The sequence below is a fragment of the Danio rerio genome, chromosome 21 (genome assembly GCF_049306965.1).
Source record: "Danio rerio strain Tuebingen ecotype United States chromosome 21, GRCz12tu, whole genome shotgun sequence".
NCBI classification, from domain to species: Eukaryota; Metazoa; Chordata; class Actinopteri; order Cypriniformes; family Danionidae; genus Danio; species Danio rerio.
Genome location: NC_133196.1, coordinates 574,074 through 596,110, shown reverse-complemented (window position 1 = coordinate 596,110; position 22,037 = coordinate 574,074). Strand labels below are relative to the sequence as shown.

General features: G+C 38.4%; 1 protein-coding gene across 1 annotated transcript in view; it reads left to right on the top strand.

The window, feature by feature from the left end:
- rad23b (RAD23 homolog B, nucleotide excision repair protein) overlaps positions 1–22,037 on the top strand; it is a 28,258-nt gene extending 6,221 nt beyond the window's left edge. The window contains exons 2-10 of the mRNA NM_200564.2: positions 3,692–3,773; positions 5,588–5,667; positions 5,984–6,165; positions 10,929–10,981; positions 11,487–11,614; positions 18,167–18,323; positions 18,454–18,581; positions 18,817–18,972; positions 21,247–22,037. Coding sequence (NP_956858.2) covers positions 3,692–3,773; positions 5,588–5,667; positions 5,984–6,165; positions 10,929–10,981; positions 11,487–11,614; positions 18,167–18,323; positions 18,454–18,581; positions 18,817–18,972; positions 21,247–21,360 — 1,080 coding nt within the window. The 3' untranslated portion in view covers positions 21,361–22,037. The remainder of the gene's footprint in view (positions 1–3,691; positions 3,774–5,587; positions 5,668–5,983; positions 6,166–10,928; positions 10,982–11,486; positions 11,615–18,166; positions 18,324–18,453; positions 18,582–18,816; positions 18,973–21,246) is intronic.

The window sequence follows — 22,037 nt, the reverse complement described above, 5'->3', positions numbered from 1 at the left end:
TTTAGCCGCGCATAAATGTATGCCTTTCTCTCATTCCGTGTTGTTCAAAAAGCTTGGTCCACAAACAAAAGCGAAACCTATGCTTATTGGTTGTGATATAGCGAGTTTGAACCAATCTGGGCATGGAGGAGGGACAATGCATCAATGTATCATGTCTGGTTTGTCCGGAGACACAGTGACGAGCGTTTCTTTGTCAAATCAGCATTGTCAAATGTTGATGACGTAACCGCACTGATTCCGGAGCCTCTGAAAGTCCGCGAATGTTATGTGATACAGCACTGGAAAGCTGAGATTCTCTTCTTTATGCCAATCTTTGAATTGTATGAATCGGATCAGCGGATCAAAAGTTATTAAACATTTAAGAGCAATACTTATTTTTAGCCGCGGGCGGCTGTCTCGGTCTTTAAGGGTTAAAACCGTTGATATGCAATTGTTCATGGTATGATAATCGTGCACGTTCAAATCGTGGTAAACCGTCATACCGGTATATTGTTACAACCCTAAAATGTACTATCCACCCTCCCTGTTAAATTTGATCTAAATTGTATCCGAGTGTTTAGTGCATGTTGGTGCTCCTTTGCCGTATGGTCAGTGCAGTAGAGACTGCATTATCATCAATAACGTCACTTGTTGGAAACTATATAACATACAAAACCGTAAAAAAACAAAGTCTTCCCTATGGAATGTTCTGCCTTTGTGCTTTGTTTCAATTGTTTGCTCGTTACTACACCCGTATTCAGCACTAAAGTCCAGCATCTTCACACTGGCTTTAGTCTTGATCAGTGCGGTTGAATGACTTTTGTGCTGACAGCCCTGTACAAATGCGGCAGCGCTGATGACGCATGCTCAGGGTCCGTATGCAATATCTACTGTATATATCTATGATGGTGGTGAGTGTGTGAGGCTTCGAGAAACACTCAAAGCAAATGTGTCGGAGGCTTCAAAACATTTTGAAAACCGTCTCTATAGTGACACCAGTGGTCGTTTTATGTATTGCTCTGAAATAGCTTCAGCAAAGAAACAGTTATGCAAATTCAGGAATTATAACGCGCTTTGTACCATCTAATGATCATGTGGTTTAGGAGAGTGGTTAGTGATCCAATTAGGATTAAACCCAGCTTAAAGCAACTATAGTTGTTTAATATGTGTGTTTGTGTTGCTCTGTTCTTTTAATTTGCCATCAGGCTGACATAAAAAAACAAAACAAAAAAAACTCTTTATAAATAAATGTTGAGATTTGAGTTTTTGTACAAGCTGGGATCCGAACTCGGGTCTCCCGCACCCCAGTTTCACTAGATTTTGCGGCTGGGCTAAATGCACACTGACTTGTAATTTCAGCCAGCCAGCCCCAGTGCCCCAGTTTCCATTACAAAATCTCGACGTTAAAGGCCTGATTTCTTGATCAGTGAAGGTCACCGTTTTTTAACAAATCACATCTTAAACGTGGCAATTCTTGTATAGGACAACAATTGACTGGAAGCCCTGGGGCTGGCTGACTGAAGTTAAAAGTCCATGTGCATACACCACATTATGTGTTTTGTTTATAACCCTGTCAATCAAACTCGGATATGCCACGTCTCAAAACACCAGTGAAATGCCCCGATCCTTTGAAATCCTGTGTTAGTTTTGCGTCAGCCATCTCTATAGATTGAACTCTATCACACATTAACACACATGCACTGAATCACACTTCTGGAGTTTACACCGAGAACACAACAGTGTTGCTTTCAGAAACTGCTCCATTGAAATTATATCAAAGCTTTACATTTCAAGCCCCCAAATTTGTGTAGTCTTCAATATTTGAACTGCTGATGCTCATGCTAGTGTTTTGGAAGTTTTCTAAAATTAGACAGATTAGGTTTTATTTTTGCTTTATTTGTTAAAGCCACAGTTCACCCAACATGTCAATTCTGCCATTTACTATTGTTCCAAACCTGCTTCAGTTTCTCCTGTTCAACACAAGTAAAGATATTCTGATGAATGCTGTATACACAAACAAAGACACTGATGTCCATAGTGTTTTTATTCTTACTATTGATGTCAGTTTATTCCAGCATTTCCCAGTGTATCTTCATTTGTTTTCAACAGAGGAAAGAAATCTACTCTGTAGATAATTATATGATCAGTAAGTCCTGACAGTGCATGTTCTTTGGTCATTGTAACTTATTCGACTAAGTTAATCATGTTCTAACTTAATTTTATAAGCTGTTTAGGTCAGTTTAACTAAATAGAAGTTCAATAGACTCGTAAGGTTAATTTGATTCAATGTAAAAATTGAAGGCAAGCTGGATTTTTCAGTGTTTAGAACCACTTGAGTGAGAGTAAATGAAGGGGATTTTGTGTATGTGTGTGTGAACTGTCCCTATAATGCCACCTTTGTCAGTTTAATCACACATGCGCAGCTCCAGTGGAGGTAAACCACAGGTCTGAAATCTGCTGAAGCTTCAGGAAGGAAGACACTGGGTCAGTTTTAGTCCACATTTCCTGTTTATCAGACCTGCTGTCATTCAAGAGCAGCTTTAGACATTTTAGGACCTAAAACCGACCATAACCATAAAGTTGACCTTATTATGTCCCAGCATTGGTGTTTATTTGAGGTAACAGCACCTATAAATTCTTAAAACCAGATAAGCATCATTAACCACATGTTTAATTAGATTGTGTTGAGCTTTAATTCTGAGGTGAAATGGTTTTATTTTGTTCATGTTTTTTGAAGCAATTTTTATTTTAATTCCTATTTTTTATTTATTATTATTTTTAACACTTTTGATATAAATACAGTTATAAAAGCTTAATTTATATCTGTATTACATTTTTCCTGCCGTTAAAATAGCCATTGAAGACAAACAAACAAGCAAATTCTCAGATATGTGTTTTCTTTTAAATCTGGCAATAATGTGCTTTTTTTTTGTGCAAACATGCCTCAGATCCGGTTCAGTATAAAACATTTGCATATTTAATTTGATCTCAGACTCAATCAACCCTTTGTTAGTCAAGTCTTAGCTTTTTGAGTTATTACAGATAGATAACACATTCTGCAGCTCTTCAGAAAACAGTATTGTCATTATTCTGATCAAGTGTTGATTCAGTGCAGATCAATACATGTTTAAAGTTCATCAGTTTTCTATCAAGTTCTGTTTCAGCTCTTTATCAGTTCTGTAGAAGACAATCGCCTCATTGTTTAGTAAAGTATTGATTCATTTCAGTTCAATAACAGGGTTAATACAGCACTGAATAAAAGCAAAGATGAAAGTGAAATAAACAGTGTTTTATGGTTTTCATGGCAAGTAAATAGTATTGTAAAATAACACTGCAAAATCCTTTTCCGTATCAATAATGCAATAAAATTATTCTTTATTCTGGTTACAAATGATCAAATGTCTTGTTTTCGGAATACTTTGGAATCTGTCAGGCCTTAAAAGCAACATCCTTTTTTAAGTTTATTTGATGACTTTATTTTACCCTAGAAATGTATGATTAAGGTCAGCATCTGTTTTCATAATGTCTAAAGGCACTCAGACAACAAATCATTCTTAACTTTATTTCCTAAAACAAAAAGACATTTCTTAAGGATGTTTGGTGAATCTGGCTCCAGATGTTGTGTTATCTGTGGGTCTGATGATGTGTGTGTAAACCGTGTGTGTTCGCTCTCTCCTGATCGGACTTTGATTTGTGTTTGTGTCATTCACAGGTAAAAGCCTTAAAGGAAAAAATCGAGAATGAAAAGGGAAAAGACGGGTTTCCAGTGGCGGGACAGAAGTTGATATACGCAGGTGAGTCCTTTTTTCACCCGTTTCCACTGAGTGGTACAGTACATGGTACGGATCACCTTTATTAGGCTTGCGTTTGTACTGCCGAAAGGGTACCAAAGGCGGGCGTACTGTATGAGCGAAAGTTTCAGTCGACGTCATTCTTGCTAGAGGGAATGTCTACAGTAAAGCTGCACGGGTCGTTCACAGATCATTTGAGAAGCACTTCTCACAAAACAGCTTTATACACATAAATACTGTATAAATGTTCATTACTAATCTTTCTATCAACATGATCTGATTATAACTGCAGATCAATGACCGTGTGCAATAGCCTACTGTAATGTCTGATTATATAAACATATAAACGCATACAGACCCTTACAGTTTCTGATATGTGACCAATTACAGAAAAGACTACACACAGCAGACATTTAGTCCTTCGTCAGCACATGTAGCCTCTGTTAGAAAGTGTTTCCGTCATTCCCAGTTCATTATAGGCTTCTCCTTTGTTTTTTCACGCTTCACTCTTGTGTTTGTCCGCTTCTGAAAGGATCAGATGTCAGAGGCTCTTCAATAATCAGGCATGTTATTGTCATCAGCTCAAGAAGTTTGTTATTTTAAATAAAGACGTGCGGTGAGCACAAGCAGAAAGTGAAACCGCTCAGGATATGGTCAGCCTTGTAAACAACTATGGGGCACAGGGTAGTTCTGCTCTTCTTCTTGGTTTTGTGGCTGTACATCAAGATGACGACAGTTTGTTTGAGCTCGGCTCGACCATGGCTTGTTGTATATATTATTATGGTGTAATGTCTCAGCTGTGTTTTTGAAAATAGCAATTCCTTTGTTTTCATTCTTCTGACTCTTTGCATGAGTGAGTGACGTATCTCTGTTAACCTTCCGAAAGGGTACCCAAAAAGTGGTAGGGTATGGTTACCAGTGTAAAACGCCATAAAAGCGTACTGAACCAAACCACTCAGTGAAAATGGGCCATTTTTTTCCAGTGTTAGATTGGACGGATGTGGCCTGCTGTTACAGGGGATTTCCCCATAGTCTGCATTTGTTGTTTAGTTCTTATACCTCATTGTATTGGAAAAATCAGACATTGTGATATTTTGGTTTTTAGCAATTCTATATTATAATATGGGTGTGTAAATATAAGAACGATATAACTATAACATTTCACCTGATAGCTCTATTTGGAAAGAAGTCATTAATTTAGATTGATTGGGATGATTTTGCATGCATGTGCATCTGCAAAATATAATGACGTTAAAAGCATATATAAATGCAATATAGCACAGATGATCTTTTGAAGTCAAACAGAACAGTAATTCAATAATTAAATCTAAAATGATACTTTATAGTCTTTATTGTGTGATTAAATCATCGTTAAAGCCACAAACGTTATAATTTCTTGTGCCTAAATGGTTTAAACTAACTTGGAAGTCTTGACATGGGTCTTAAAACACATCTGAGATGAACAACTTTCATTCTGTTGGGGTTAAAGATTGCAGTGAACTGTGTTGCTGGTTATTATAATCCCAATTTAACATTGCAGATCCTGTAGTGTGATCCTTGCAGATTCACACAATGCCATATCAATGCTGAAGCGATATATTGTTTAGCCCTAATGTTGTGTCTTATTCTTTAAATCTGCTTGCTTGTATAACTACTTTAATTTACCATTGCATATAAAACATGCCAAATAAATAAACTTGCCTTGCTCATAATGCCGTGATGTATAATAAGTGTTAATGCAGGGCTGGAGTTTGACAGATGATTGACAGGTTGAGAGTTGATGAGTCATGTGCTGTTTACTTGAATTATTGTTGCAGGTAAAATCCTGAGCGATGACACGGCGCTCAAGGAGTACAAGATAGACGAGAAGAACTTCGTGGTGGTTATGGTCACAAAGGTGAGGCTTTATCAGTGTGTGATTGTGCAGAGGTATTTACGATGCGTTTGGGTAATGACATTTCAAATGTTAAAGAGGAATTCATAAAACATACACAAGTATAATGTAATGGAGTAATACATGTTATTGTTTAGAGATTGAAGCGGTGTATAAAGGGGAACTCTTGTGCACTGATGACTTTTATAAGGGGATTAAACAGTTGTGTGTTTGTTTATTATGCATGAGTGATGCACTTACATAGAAACAAAAGCACCCAGCCCTAGTTTGTAATGCTGAGTGAATACTGAGAATGTGATGTGTTATTGTGTGTGTGCAGCCTAAGTCAGCGTCTGCGCCGGCTCCTCCCTCCTCCTCCTCCTCTTCTTCCTCCAGCACTACAGCATCAGCGTCTGCGGCTCCGTCTGCAGCTCCAGTATCTGAGAGTCCGTCTGAAGAAGAGAAGAAACCCAGCGAGGAGAAACCCAGCAGTGACCCAGCACCCGCCACCACACCTGTCAGGTAGACACACACACCCAGCAGTGACCCAGCACTCGCCACTACATCTGTCAGGTACACACACACACACACACACACACACACACACAGCAGTGACCCAGCACCTGCCACCACACCTGTCAGGTAGACACACACACACCCAGCATTGACCCAGCACCCGCGACTACACCTGTCAGGTAGACACACACACACACACCCAGCAGTGACCCAGCACCCGTCACTACACCTGTCAGGTACACACACACCCAGCAGTGACCCAGCACCCGCCACTACACCTGTCAGGTAGACACACACACACACACACACACACACACACACCCAGCAGTGACCCAGCACCCGTCACTACACCTGTCAGGTACACACACACCCAGCAGTGACCCAGCACCCGCCACTACACCTGTCAGGTAGACACACACACACACACCCAGCAGTGACCCAGCACCCGTCACTACACCTGTCAGGTACACACACACCCAGCAGTGACCCAGCACCCGCCACTACACCTGTCAGGTAGACACACACACACACACACACACACACACACACCCAGCAGTGACCCAGCACCCGTCACTACACCTGTCAGGTACACACACACCCAGCAGTGACCCAGCACCCGCCACTACACCTGTCAGGTAGACACACACACACACACACACACACACCCAGCAGTGACCCAGCACCCGTCACTACACCTGTCAGGTACACACACACCCAGCAGTGACCCAGCACCCGCCACTACACCTGTCAGGTAGACACACACACACACACACACACACACACACACACACACACCCAGCAGTGACCCAGCACCCGCCACTACACCTGTCAGGTAGACACACACACACACACCCAGCAGTGACCCAGCACCCGCCACTACACCTGTCAGGTAGACACACACACACACACACACACACCCAGCAGTGACCCAGCACCTGCCACTACACCTGTCAGGTAGACACACACACACACACACACCCAGCAGTGACCCAGCACCCGCCACTACACCTGTCAGGTAGACGCACACACACACACACCCCCAGCAGTGACCCAGCACCTGCCACTACACCTGTCAGGTAGACACACACACACACACACACCCCCAGCAGTGACCCAGCACCTGCCACTACACCTGTCAGGTAGACGCACACACACACCCCCAGCAGTGACCCAGCACCTGCCACTACACCTGTCAGGTAGACACACACACACACACACCCCCAGCAGTGACCCAGCACCTGCCACTACACCTGTCAGGTAGACGCACACACACACACACACACACACACCCAGCAGTGACCCAGCACCCGCCACTATACCTCTCAGATAGAGACACACACACACACACACACACACACACAGCAGTGACCTAGCACCTGCCACCACACCTGTCAGGTACACAAACACACACCCAGCCTGGACCCTGTGCCCGCCACTACACATGTCAGGCACACACACATACACACACACACACACACACACACACACACACACACACACACACACACACACACACACACACGTGCCCAGCATGTGTCAGGTACACACAGGCCCAGCAACCTCATGCCCGCCACTATACCTGTCAGGTACACACACACCCAGCATATCTAATACCAGCCACCACATCTGTCAGGTACACGCGCACACACACACAAACACACATGCCCAGCACCCACCACTACACTTGTCAGGTACACAACTGCACACACACTCATTTAAACTCACACACACACTCATACTCACAATACGCAGAAGAAGCATCAAGCGCGAGTGGTTTACATGTTAAGTTCGGGTTAAGACACGAATACACATCCTGCGGCGCGAATATGGCGCTATTGACGCAATTCTCGCGAATAAAGTGACACGGGTTGAGCGTTTCGTGCGATTGACAGCCTTAACGCGTGAATCACTCGAGCCCAAAAACATTTGCGCTGCGTTAACCAATCAGGAGCTTGCTTATGTGCGGGCGTGATTATGACATAGCACCTGTTGTTGGTGTGCCAGGGGGGAAATCCTCTTGTTGGAAATCCACAGTTAATCAAACTGGGCTGCGCTCAGTCTGAAGCACCGCTGAAAGACTCCATCATCCAGGTGTAGTTTCTAGAGCCGCTGCACCTCTGAATGGATCTAGTGGACTCGGACACGACTCCAAACGAATCAACGCTGTTTTTCAGTCTTCATAAAGCACAAACACAGCCTTCTCTCATTAAAATCCATGTTAGCCATTTAGCAATGAAGCTAGAGTCACCGGACAGACAGAAACCCTGCTCATCATGCAAATCCACGTCTATTTTCAGGGTTCTTACGGGTGCTGGAAATCCTGGAAAATGCTTGATTTTTATTTTAGTGTTTTCAAGGTTAGAAAAGTGCTTGGATTTTAGAAGAACTGCTTGAACCTGCTTGAATCAGCAGGATTGAAATTGTGACTGTTTTGGTTGCATATGTGCACAATTTTGTCTATGTGACCTCAATATATATGTTTTAATTTTGTCTATGTGACCTACATATTTAATATGTGATCCCAAATATATTTGGGAGCATTTGTGCGAGTGGATAAATTGTTGTCGTGCGACCAGTTTTCATTGCAAAATGTTCACCGCATGCTCACATTTATGGAGCTAATAAATGCCAAAACAATTTGAATTCGAATTGTGTTAAATTGAATTATTAACAATTGTAAGTTATTAATAATGATTATATTCTATTAGAAATGTTTTGAATTTGTATTTCTAAACTGATTATCTGAAATTTAAGACAACTAAATGTGTAAAGTCAGGTTTTTATAGACCTATTTTTAAACCTAAAACGACAATCCAATGACTGTAAAGAAGAAATAGCAATGCACATGAAATATCATGTACGACACCCAAACAAAATCTGACTGTAAGCTCATTTCTTGAGATATCAACTTTACGTAGAAAGAGACCAAACTTAAAAGCATTTTTAGTTTTTTTTTTTTTTTCATTTTTGGGTAAACTATCCCAATAAATCCAAAATATCTCCAATAAATTTAAAGTGCTCAATAAATTTTATTTTTTTAAAATAGCACAATTGATTTGAATGTGAAAAAATACATACAATATATATATATATATATAAACATAATTAGCCGTGGTTCTTATTTGCAGGAAAAGCATACAAATGTACCTTGAAAGTGCTTGAAAAGTGCTGGAATTTGTAGTTGGAAAATGTGTAAGAACCCTGTATTGTGAAGTGAATTTGATGCGTGAGTGAAGCGAGTAAACTCTAAGCGCGCTATCATACACCCGGCGCAGTGTGGCGCAAGGCGCGGCGCAATAGTCTTTTGGTAGTTTCAGCTTGGTGCAAGAGTGGTTTTGAGGCGTTGCGCTACGCTGTTTAAATAGCAAATGCATTAGCGCTCATATGTGCGCTCATAGGTGTTCTGCTCTAAAAAGGAAGGTGTTCTGAGGCGGACCGCTGGCGCGTTGCTATTTTGAGAAACTATAATAGATTTTTCATTAGACCAAAACTAACCCGGTCTAAACTCCAGCGCAGAGTTGCGCCTCGCTTACACACTGCTTAATACACACAAGAGAGCAATAGGCAAACATCTTTACATGTGAAAACATTTAAATATTAAGGATATATATAGGATATAATAAGAATAGATATAGGATATAAATATAAAGGATTAAAATATTACAAAACATATTATTTTCCAGCCTACATAAATATGAAAAACCACTGCTTTATGTCTTCATCTCGGGAGGCTTTTTCAGTTCATTCATAACAATTTGCTTTTGTATAATGTTATTATTATTAGCAGTATTATTTATTATATCCATATTTATATTTGCTTTATTAAAAACAAGCTCAGATTTGCCCACCTGCAAGTTTTAGACCATATGGGGCAGCAGGTGTATTGGGATATAACTTGTTATTATTGTTCATTTATTAGTTTGCTGGAAATTAGAACTGAATTTAGAAATAGTTTTGAAACTGATATTTGCTCTTAATAAACGCAAATAATTATTTATAGACTAATTGATGTCTGCGTAAAGGTTTCCCTATCCAAAAGTGAAAGTGATCCATTATCTCTCATTCTCACGCAGGAGATGCTCTGTTTAACTGTTTTCTGTTAATAAGCTGTGAACTGTTTGCTTGTGAAATGCTCAGTTTTTCCACTTAGACTTACTTTGCGTCCTGTAAATAGCGAATGCGCTCTTGGCGCGACGCAGCTGCCTCTTAAAGGGAATGGGAGATGAGACTCTGATTGATTTATTCTCAAAACACACCTATAACTCATTAAGAGAATAAACTCAACCCTTTTAGACCATGAGCCACGGCGCAAAGCGCATTTTCCCGTCCTTAAATTAGAAAAAATGCGTTCTGACATGCCCTGAAAGCGTTTGCGCGCTGCGTTTTGCGCTCTGCGCTAAATGTTCACGCGTCTGTTTATTCGCAGATAGTGCAATTTATCCACGCTTGCTGCGTCTGGTGTGCACAGAGCATAATACACACACACAACAGATGTGCACACACTCATACACACACTCTCTCACTGACTCCCTCAAAAAACTCATTTAAGCACACACACACACACACACACACAGCAGCACGTGTTTTCTTTCACGCTTTTAAAAGCATGAATGAATAAAAAATCATCAATAAATGAAGCCGCTGGAATATGATGCAATAATCGACAAACATACTGAAAACATTGACATTAAGAAAAGTAAAGCTCTCACTGCTGTGCTCATTGCTTTATATTGAGCTTTAACATCTTCCTTTGGTTTCTTTTCTTGCAGTTCTGGTTCTTTACCCAATGCAAACATATTTGAAGAGGCGACGTCTGCGCTGGGTAAATATACACACATTCACATCTCCAACACTGTTCACTGGAGCAATTATTCAGTCATTCATTCTCTCTTCGGCTTAGTTCCTTTATTAATCTGGGGTCGCCACGGTGGAATGAACCGCCAACTTATCCAGCATGTTTTACACAGCGGATGCCTTTCCAGCTGCAACCCATTACTGGGAAACATCCATTCACACTCATACACTACACACAATTTAACTTCCCCAATTCACCTATAGTGCATGTGTTTGGACTATGGAACTCGAACCAGCGACCTTCTTGCAGTGAGGCGATTGTGCTATCCACTGCGCCACCGTGACGCCTGCTGGATGTGTTGTTATTAATTATTTAAAAAGGCCTTTAGAGTCATTGAACTTGGTGTTCAAGAGTGGGAGTCCTGTACAATACTCAGAAATAGGTGGATGAAACATAGCTGTTGGTGTTTTAGGTTAAATGATCAGTTGTTGTGTTGCACACACGATGGTCATGTCATGTGTTGTGTTTGCAGTAACAGGTCAGTCCTATGAGAACATGGTGACGGAGATCATGTTGATGGGATATGAGCGAGACCGCGTGGTGGCAGCGCTGAGGGCCAGTTTCAACAATCCTGACCGAGCGGTGGAGTATCTGCTCACGGTGAGACCATTTATACATGCAGACACACTAATGCCGAGTTCAGACTGCAGGATTTTCAAACTAGTCGTGTCACAGATGTTTTCACACTGCTTGACTATCTGGGCCAGCGTTTCGTCGCTGCTTTGTTTACACTGCAAGATGGATCTGCGACAGGGGCTTTCACATTGCATGACTTTACCATAGGAAGAATCGCCGACAAGTTCATCCAAACTATGTCTCACAGCCAAAAACACGTAGTATATCTTTCGTTATTAACTACATAATGAGAAAGAAGCCTTTAATGGGGTAGAAAATGTACATGTTTGCTCACCTGGATTTAAAGGGAATTGGCCATTTCTCCTCAACTTAAGTTGATAATAAACAATTTTCTTTCTGTATGAAACGTCAAACAGACACGGTTGCTCCTGTCAAACCTCCAGTAGTTTTTCCTCCATTTCGTGGGTCCAGATAAACCGAAAAAGAGCGCTTTTACCTTCTCCCCCAGCCTCCCGCTGGCCTGCAGCAGGTATACACACACGCACACACACACACACAAGTGAATGCCGCTCTCTCATTGGCTGTAGGCGATCGCTGATCTTATTTTCAGTCAAAACTCAATTCACACACATGATTTGAATCGCCGACAGCTCCAGATATTCAGCACGCCAAATATCTCGCAGGCATCGGCGATTCTCTCAGATCGCGTCTTTGATAGTTCATACTGTGTGATTGTCACTCACGTGCACGAGCAGCGATTTACCTGTAATTTCAGGCATTTGTCTGCGATTTCTCAAAACCTGTCGGCGAGCCAAAATCAGGGCTAAAATCACGCAGTCTGAACTCGGCATAAACCGCAGAGATTATAGGAGCAATTCCATGCAAATGTCAACCTTACCATGAACGAAATTAAGTTTTCAGCAGAATAACGAAACCCTTTCTAGGATGTTTGAGTAGGCTTGTGTTTTACAGTACTGTAATATACTCAAATATGTCGGTCTGTTTTCAAACTATTATATTTGATTTGCCAAAGTCACACAAGAGCCAGTTTCACATCTGACACATCCATAATGAAGCTTTTAAATGCAAAAATATAAGGTAGAATCAAATCAATCCTATTTGTTTTATAGACTTTTTTTTCTTGGCTGCTGCATGGAGGGCGCTATAGTGACCAGCGTCTTCCCGTAGAATGTTTAGAACTTCCGTTTACAGCGTTTATATCTGGTAATTTGCACTCCGAAAATGGGTTTCAATAACATTTTGAGTGGATTACGGAGTGTTTTTGTGACACAACTTTGAAAGGTGTGTGTTAAAGCCGTTATTCTGTCTGATGTGGATCAAGCGCGAGGAAAAAACGTTCTCCTAGTTTGTGTCTGCAGTCAGAAATACAGCGTGTGTGTGTTTCCGACCTGTCAGCTGTTAGCTCAGCGGCTCTTCAATTCACTCACAAACACACACACACACACACACACACACACACACACACACACACACAACACTTCACTCCATTATAGAGCAAACCAGATGACTGGCTTGAAACTTAACAGGTGTAAGCTTAAAAGTCATGCAATTTCCTAAAATGACCAATTAAAGTCTGTTTTTGACACTCTGCTGGCTGATCTGCATGTCGATTCTAATCGGGAGCCGTATATGTTTCATTTAGTTAGACTGTGTGCAGTATTTACCATGGTATGTGTTTTTCTGTCACTTCAAAACGCCTCTTTATTTTATATATCTTTCAGTCGATGTGTCAATGGGACAAGGCGTGTGTGTGTTAAATATTTTGGTTTAGGTTGGTTATATATTTGAAAAAAGTCAGAAGCGGTTGACTTAAGCGATGGCGAGGCTCCATTAAAACCACACAAAGATGCAGTCTGACCAGGTATTACATTTACAAGATAAATTTTTTAGATACATTTTTAATTAGTGTTAAGTGCAGGCCTTTATTCTAATATTTGCCTGGCTTTATTTATATGTTGAGAGCAGGACCCGAGCATGTGATATCATGTGAGGTGGTGTGGTAGCTTGACAACAGAGCCGCGACGTCAGCACACCAGGGGGGTATTCCAGAAAGCTGGGTTAACTTACCATCTGCTAAAACCTAAACTCTCGGTTGATTTACCCAAAACCTGCTTACCGCGAGTATGTTGGTTCCAAAACAGGTGACAAGAGTTAGTTAAATCAACCTCCTGAAGATAACCGCGGGTTAATGCGCGTGCACGGCACACACCTGAAGGCATTTTCAATAGATCGCCGAATTCACAAGTCACCATAAAAAGTCACGGTGAGGAAAAAAAGGGCAACGCACTTTACAGAGGCGAAGCTGGAGGTTTTAAACACAGAGATTACACATCTGCTTCAACGAAGGAAAGAAATATAGAATAAGAAATAGATAAGAAAAGAAAAAATAAATAATAAGAAAGTTTGTTAGTTCATTAAATTACACATGCCACCCTCCATTTTATTGTAATGATAAATTAAACTACTCTTTAACATCCTTTTTGAGTATGTTGTGTAACCATTCATGCATTTATTTTTCTTGCCATTAATTTCTTAAGGCCACAATATGTGTATTGACTAATAAGGCTTATAGAAATTGTAATCTTTCTGGAGCTAGAACTCTGTCCAAAGTCATTAAACACAGAAACATTATCATAAAAGGTAATATTTAATTACTGGAGCTCTTTATTTAACACTCTAGAATATTCTTTCTGACATGCAGCTAATAGAAAGAGGCCTGTCTAACTGCTGTGTCCTATAATAAAGGCTTTTCAGTGGTTGAGTTTTTGACTTAAACCACACACTCTGTCACTGTTGTAAGTGATTGTTGTCAGATAGCTTTAGGTTCTTTTTATTTTGCATGCAAACGAAGTTCCTTCTGCCTCAACTAACAAGCAGTGTAAGAATTTTCTGCACTTTTCCATATTTGAATATTACTCTTGGATCACAAAATCTTTTATCTACATATTTAAATTGTAAAGTAGCTGTATAAGGTCCATCTTCAAAGATAAAGTCACATGAGCATCAACTTAAGGTGAGAAATGTATATGAAAAATATGTTACACGTTGAAAGGTGTGTATAAAGCAGTGTACAAAATCATTCATTTTATTTCAGGAAATGAAGAAATGAACAGACCAAAATATTTGATTAAACATGTTTTTTTGACTAATTATATATTTTTAGCACTCTTCCATCTGTTTTGTCTGCTTGGGTCACTGAGATTTCCTCTGGGTCAGGCTGCAGGTACGTGTCATCGTATAAGGCAGAAAAGGGTATCTTTTGTCCTCCAGCAAGTAACAATGTAGTGCCCAGTAATGATTCTATTTTATAATACAAATATAATAAAAATAAACATTGTGTAAAGCAACAATTGCTTTATAGTTTTTTTTTTACTATATTTGTGTTATACACTTGAATCATTACTTCCTGAAAATCAGCCATTTAGCCTCAACATAGTGATGAGGTGGGGTCATCACATATGAGCTGGTAGGTGGAAGCAGCAATAAGTTCACACCAAGATTAAGGATAGAAAATTAAGTTGTACCTGCACACTTATACTTTGGACAAATTTTATATTATCAGTGTCCTTTAGTGACTGATGGAGCTTTAAAATCGGCTGCAATTAATGCACACAATAGCATTTAGAAACCCTGAAAAAAATATTATATTAAAAAATGTAGGTGTGTGTGCGTGAATGTATATATAAGAACGACGTCCTACATCTTAAATTAAAGATATATTTTCCTACAAAAGACAAAGCTGCCACTTATAATATTATACAGAAAAATGTGAGGGTGCAGAAGAAGAGAAAAAACACAAGATCTATAAGTGAGATTCGAACTCGCTCCGCTGTGCGCTCCGTTGTTCTTTATAGACGCACTATCCACTACGCTATTCCCGTGCTCTAAATTATCTGTGTAATGATACACAGTAATGTATGACCAAGGAACTGTACAAAAGTGTAAAAAACAGTTCAGTGCCAGGCGTACTGTACAGGTGGTCCTACTGCCACATTGTACAGTTGCCTAAAATGCCCTGACGCGAATACAAAGAGCTGCACTGAATGTTTTTTATGGTAAGCGCAGACCCGCGGTTTGTCACATTTGATTTCAAAAAGGTTTGTTAAATACATTAACATTATAAATTTGGTTATGAAAAAAACTATGCACTTATAACCCTCTCACAACGAAAAAACTTGTATCTGTGTGTCCACATCCATAAATATTCTCATCAAAAGAGCACGCAATGCTCAGTAAACTCTCTGAAACAGACAAACTCTGGAACATAGCAACTTACTCTCTGAACATAACCTGCTCCGGAGCAGGTTATCTTCACAGAGTAAGTTGCTATGGCTACTTAACATACCCAGAAGTTACCTCCGATTTTGGAACCAAAGTTGAGGTTATCCACCTACTTACTCTCAAACTTACCCGTGTATGTCACATAACCTGCTTTCTGGAATAGCCCCCAGGCTCGCAATTGCGACAATTTTGGTCGCATATCCACTCAAAATTTAATCTGTGATATTCTAAAACTGAACACTGAAGACGATCGCCTTTCATTTTAAACTGAAACTGCGGCTCATAACAGAGCGGTATTGCGCCGGTGGTCATCGCCAGAATCCTGCTCTGCCCCTCTCATATATTGGGCCAGCGGACTCACCTGCTTTATTCCCCACAAACACAGAGAAATGTAAATCAGCGCATAATGAGACTGAGCATTAAAAATGACACAAACCCAAACCAAAACTTATAAAGAGTGGCAGAAGTGAGAGTTTTCTTCCTTTGTCTGTTCTTTCTTGAGATGTATATTATTTTTCTATTTATTTACTGATGACTGCTTTGCAGCTTTCAGCCTTGAATTGAATGATTTACTATAGTCTTTTGTTTGTTTTCCAGCAGAAATAGTCTTTATTAAATTGACATATAAAAACAACAGTGCAAAATAAATATTTCTTACTGCAGATGCCAACCATCAATTATTAATTATTCAACATTCATTTAGCAATTATTGCACAAATATCAAAAGTGATCACAGCGTTAGCTAGATGGTTGTTTCTGGTTTTTGTTGGTCCTAGTTGATGTTGTTTTCAAATACAATAAATCTGTTAATATACAATTTGCAGTGGTGCTCATTCATTTTTGGTGGGTGCTCCTAATTTTTTTCTGGTGCTCCTAATATTTTTTTCTGGTGCTCCTAATTTTTTTTCTGGTGCTCCTAATTTTTTTTCTGGTGCTCCTAATTTTTTTTCTGGTGCTCCTAATTTTTTTTTTCTGGTGCTCCTAATTTTTTTTCTGGTGCTCCTAATATTTTTTTCTGGTGCTCATACATTTTTTTCTGGTGCTCCTAATTTTTTTTTCTGGTGCTCCTAATTTTTTTTTCTGGTGCTCCTAATTTTTTTTTCTGGTGCTCATACATTTTTTTCTGGTGCTCCTAATTTTTTTTTCTGGTGCTCATACATTTTTTTCTGGTGCTCCTAATTTTTTTTCTGGTGCTCCTAATTTTTTTTTTCTGGTGCTCCTAATTTTTTTTTTCTGGTGCTCCTAATTTTTTTTCTGGTGCTCCTAATTTTTTTTTTCTGGTGCTCCTAATTTTTTTTCTGGTGCTCATAAATTTTTTTCTGATGCTTCTAATTTTTTTCTGGTGCTCCTACACTTTCTGGTGCTCATAAATTTTTTTCTGGTGCTCCAAAAAAATTTTTCTGGTGCTCCTAAATTGTTTTTGGTGCTCCTACACTTGTTTCCGATGCTCCTAAGTTTTTTCTGATGCTCCTAATTTTTTATTTATTTTTTTATTTTTTGTGTGTGTGTTCCTAATTTTTTTTTGTGGTGCTCCTAAATTTGTTTCCGGTGCTCCTACATTTTTTTTAATGGTGCTCCTACACTTTTTCTGATGCACCTAAGTTTTTTTCTCATGCTCCTAAATTTTTACTGGTGCTCTTAACTTTTTTTCTGATGCGCCTACATTTTTTCTGGTGCTCCTAAATTGTTTTTGGTGCTACACTTTTTCTGATGCTTCTAAATTTTTGAAGTCGGGAAGTTGGGAACACCAGTGCTGCCAAGTAGAAAAGTTCATTTTGAGCTCTGCCACACAGAATCTATTGGCACAGTTCAGCACGATTGTCTAACCATGCCGAGAACGGTTTATAATCATGCCATGCCATTCCTGGTTCAGTGTAGAAACAACTGTAACCGTACCGAACTGTTGTTAAAAGAGCAGCTATTGAAATTGATGACATGACATTGATTAAACTATGGACAAAGGCTGATTGTGACATCTTGATGAATCTCTCTGCTTTACTTAAATCTATGTTATCTGCAATATGTTCTTCCATTTGGAAAGATATTTCATTTACACCTCTACAGTTGCAGCTCTAAGTCGTGCTGGTATACATTTTTTTAAGGTATTAAAAAGGTAGTAAAAGGTATTCAATTCAACTTGAGAAATTCTGTGTAAATCCAGTATTGAACGGTTCTGTTCAGTGGTTCACATATACTTAAGCATGTGTTGATGAACAGAATAATAACCTCAGAGCGTAATATTGAGTGTGTGTGTGTGTGTGTGTGTGTGTTCAGGGTATCCCAGCGGAGGGTGAGGGCAGTGTTGTGGGTGCAGTGGATGCAGTGTCTCCCTCAGGGAGCACTCCAGCTTCAGCTCCAGCTCCTGCTATATCCACAGGTCTCTCCTCTCCGTCCAGCACAGCTCCAGCACAGCCCAGCTCAGCATCCGGAGGTCTGACACTCGCACACAGACCCCATAATACCAGCTCTGTCAGGGCTCACACAGTAGCCACTCAGTCTAATTGCATTACTGTTTGTGTGCGTGTGTGTGTGTGTGTGTGTGTGTGTGTGTGTGTGTGTAGCGAACCCTCTGGAGTTCCTGAGGAACCAGCCGCAGTTCCTGCAGATGAGGCAGATCATCCAGCAGAACCCGTCACTGCTCCCGGCTCTACTGCAGCAGATCGGCAGGGAAAACCCACAGCTCCTGCAGGTGCTCAATACATACTCACAGAGACACACATACTTACACTCGCACATACTCACTCATGCATGCATATATATATTTTTTTTTTTATTCCAGCTAGTGTGTGTGTATAATCATTAGCTTAGCTATGTCTTGACAGATCGTGAGGTCAGATCCTAATGAATGTGAAGTACACGTAATTAAGGTTTTCAATATGCGAGGTGTGCGATCTGTCCTCAGAAATGTGTTTCCTGTTTAACAGCAAATCAGCAGCCACCAGGAGCAGTTCATCCAGATGCTGAATGAGCCAGTGCAGGAGGCGGGACAAGGGGGTGGGGCAGGGGGTGTGGCTGAGGCTGGGGGTGGGCACATGAACTACATCCAAGTCACACCCCAGGAGAAAGAAGCTATTGAGCGGGTAAAACGACACTGACAGTCACAGTGCAGCATTTCTTATTCTTTATTATTCGCCCTCATTTTAATTAAGTATTAAAGATGTTTGAACACTCATCTGTATTTAATTTTACATGTTTACAACACAAAATTTAAAGCAAATTTAAAAATACTCAAAATGCTAAAGAGATGAGTTATTAGAAATTATTTAAAAAGGAAAATATAAATAAACAGTTTGTTAAAAGCATTGGTTAAATATATTTGAACTAAAATCAATATGTCTTCAGATGTATTTATTTAATTTATTTTACAAGAAACAACAAAGTTATAAAATACTCAAATACAAAAGAAGTTGGTCATTAGAAATTAATTATTAAAGTTTTGTAAAAATATTATTTTTACAAAGTAAAAGTAAATATTAGTTTTCTTTCAACATTTTTAATTGTTTAAAATACTAAAGTTTTCTTTGACTGTATTTAATTCACTTTTACAGCAAATTAAAAGCTACTAAAAATGTGTTTAATTGTTGATAAATCTCTTTTAAACAGCACCTTAAAAATATTAAACAATTAAATTAATTAAAATTTTGCCTTGGACTGTAATCAATATATTGATATTATTTAATAAGATAATATCTTTAACAAGAAACGGCAAAATAAAAAATACTCTCTAAATTAAAAATATTATATCGATTTTTTAAACTACTTTTAATAACTAATCTCTAAGTATTAAAATAATGTAATAATTTAGCCTTCTAACTATATTTAAACTATATTTAATTTAATTGTATTCATTTTTAAAACAAGAAAAGACTAACAAAAACATACTCAAAATACAGTTTTATGTTCAATTGAGACATTTATTGTTTATTATTATTGATTTAATAAAAACAAAAAACAAAAATACTCAAATAATACAAAATAAAATAATTACATTACAAAATAAAATATATAGTTGAACCTATTATAAAGATTTTGTTTAAACATTTATTAAAATAATTTACATTTTTTGCCTTCAGCTGTATTTAATTTAATTTTATTCATTTTTGCTACATGAAACCACAAAAAGAGACTCAAAAATACTAAAGTTATTGTTTAAAGTTAAAATATCTTAAATGTTACCTGAAATTAAATAATTAATTTATATTTTGCCTTTGTTGTTTAATATGTTTTACAACAAGATGCAGCAAACTAAAATACCCTCAAAAAACAGGTTAGTCATTGAAAATGATGAAATTAGAATTTTTTTACAACATTTTTAAACAATAACTAATTTCTAAAGTATTAAGAGTTTCATTTAGCCTTTAGCTATACTGAGTTTAATTGTATTAATTTAAAACAAGAAACAAAAACTCAAAATACAGTTTTGCATTTAATCCAGACCTTATTTACATTTCTTGCTTATTTTATACATTTTGGACTAAAGGAAACTTAAATAATCCAAAAGAAGTTAGTCATCATAAATAATTTATTAAAAGTATCAATTAAAAATGTTGAGAAACAATTATATTTTTTTAAAGTAGTAAAATAATTAACCTTTTGCCTTCAACTATAATTAATTTAATTTGTACTACAAACGGCAAAAAGATGCTCAAAATACAAAAGGTATTGTTTAATGATGACAAATCTCTCTTAAACAGCTCTTTAGAAATATTAAATAATTCAAAATAACTTCAATTTAGTCTTAAACTGTATTTAATTATTTTTCTTTTACAAGAAACGACAAAGTTAAACTCAATTAGCTTTACATTCCCTCAAGACCTTGTTTACACTGTCTGCTTTCTACAATTATTTAATACATTTTGGACAAAAAAGCTGCTCAAAACACCAAAGTTATTGTTTAATGTTGACAAATCTCTCCTAAACAGCACTTAAAAGTTTAGCCTTGGACTGTATTTAATTAATTATAATTTTTTTTACAAGAAAAAACACACTCAAACACTTAAAAACAAGTAGTTTTATATTTAATCGAGACCTTGTTGACATTCCCTGCTTTATTTAATAATTTCTAAAATAAAAAACACTGGTTAAATGTCCTCTTTTTCCAGCGATTAACCTCTGCAAGCTGTTATTATCTTTATCTTTAACTATACTTTCTCTGGCTTAACTCTCCGCAAGAGTGCAACTTATACTTTTAAAGTCAAGTTCAACTAATTAGACTTTAATTAAAGCGATATACAGATGGAGCATCAGTGCTGGCAGACGATCAAAGGTGTTGAATCTGTTCCCCAAACGGACACCAGGAGATTTAGCTTTTATATTTCTAACCTCTCCATGTGTTTCCTCTGTGTTTCCTCCAGCTAAAAGCCCTCGGATTCCCTGAAGGACTCGTTATACAGGCCTATTTCGCTTGTGAGAAGAATGAAAATTTGGCCGCAAACTTCCTTTTACAACAGAACTTTGACGACGATTAGAGGAGTGGCGGCGTTTTCATCATTTCCCACCCTCTTATGTTGTTTTGTTTTCTTTTCGAATGATTATTTTGGAGAAGAAAATCTATACAAATACACTCTTTACTCTCTCTCTCTCACACACACACACACACACACACACACGCACGCACGCACGCACAGGTTGTCATGTTCTGTCTAGAACACACTAGATGACATGAAAACGTCCGTCTGGAGGCTGAAATCAATCAGTAAAAGCCTTCTTTCTTCATTAACTCTTGCCTGTGTGTGTGTGTGTGTGTGTGTGTGTGAAACCTGTTTGTTTTCATCTGTTCTTTTTTATGACCAATAAAGAGCATTGTTTTCTCCATTGTTAGCGGGTTTTGAGGGAGCTCTGGAGTTTATTTTTGTCCCTCAATATGCATTTATTTTGGTTTAATTACATGTTCAGGCTTATTTTGAACAATGATAATACCCCAAATACTAGTTTTAAATGACAGTCAAGATTTTAAATGAGCAAAATAAGCTTGATCTCTCTTTTTAAAAGTGAATGGGGTTTCTTTTGCGGTGATAACAGACATCATATATGGACCTTTGATATACTTTAAGATCCATTAAAGCATGTATAGGGCTTCCATGGTTTGACGTTAGGATCTCTATACTGTCGTTTTTACAGGGAAATAAACGTTTTCGATGTAAAA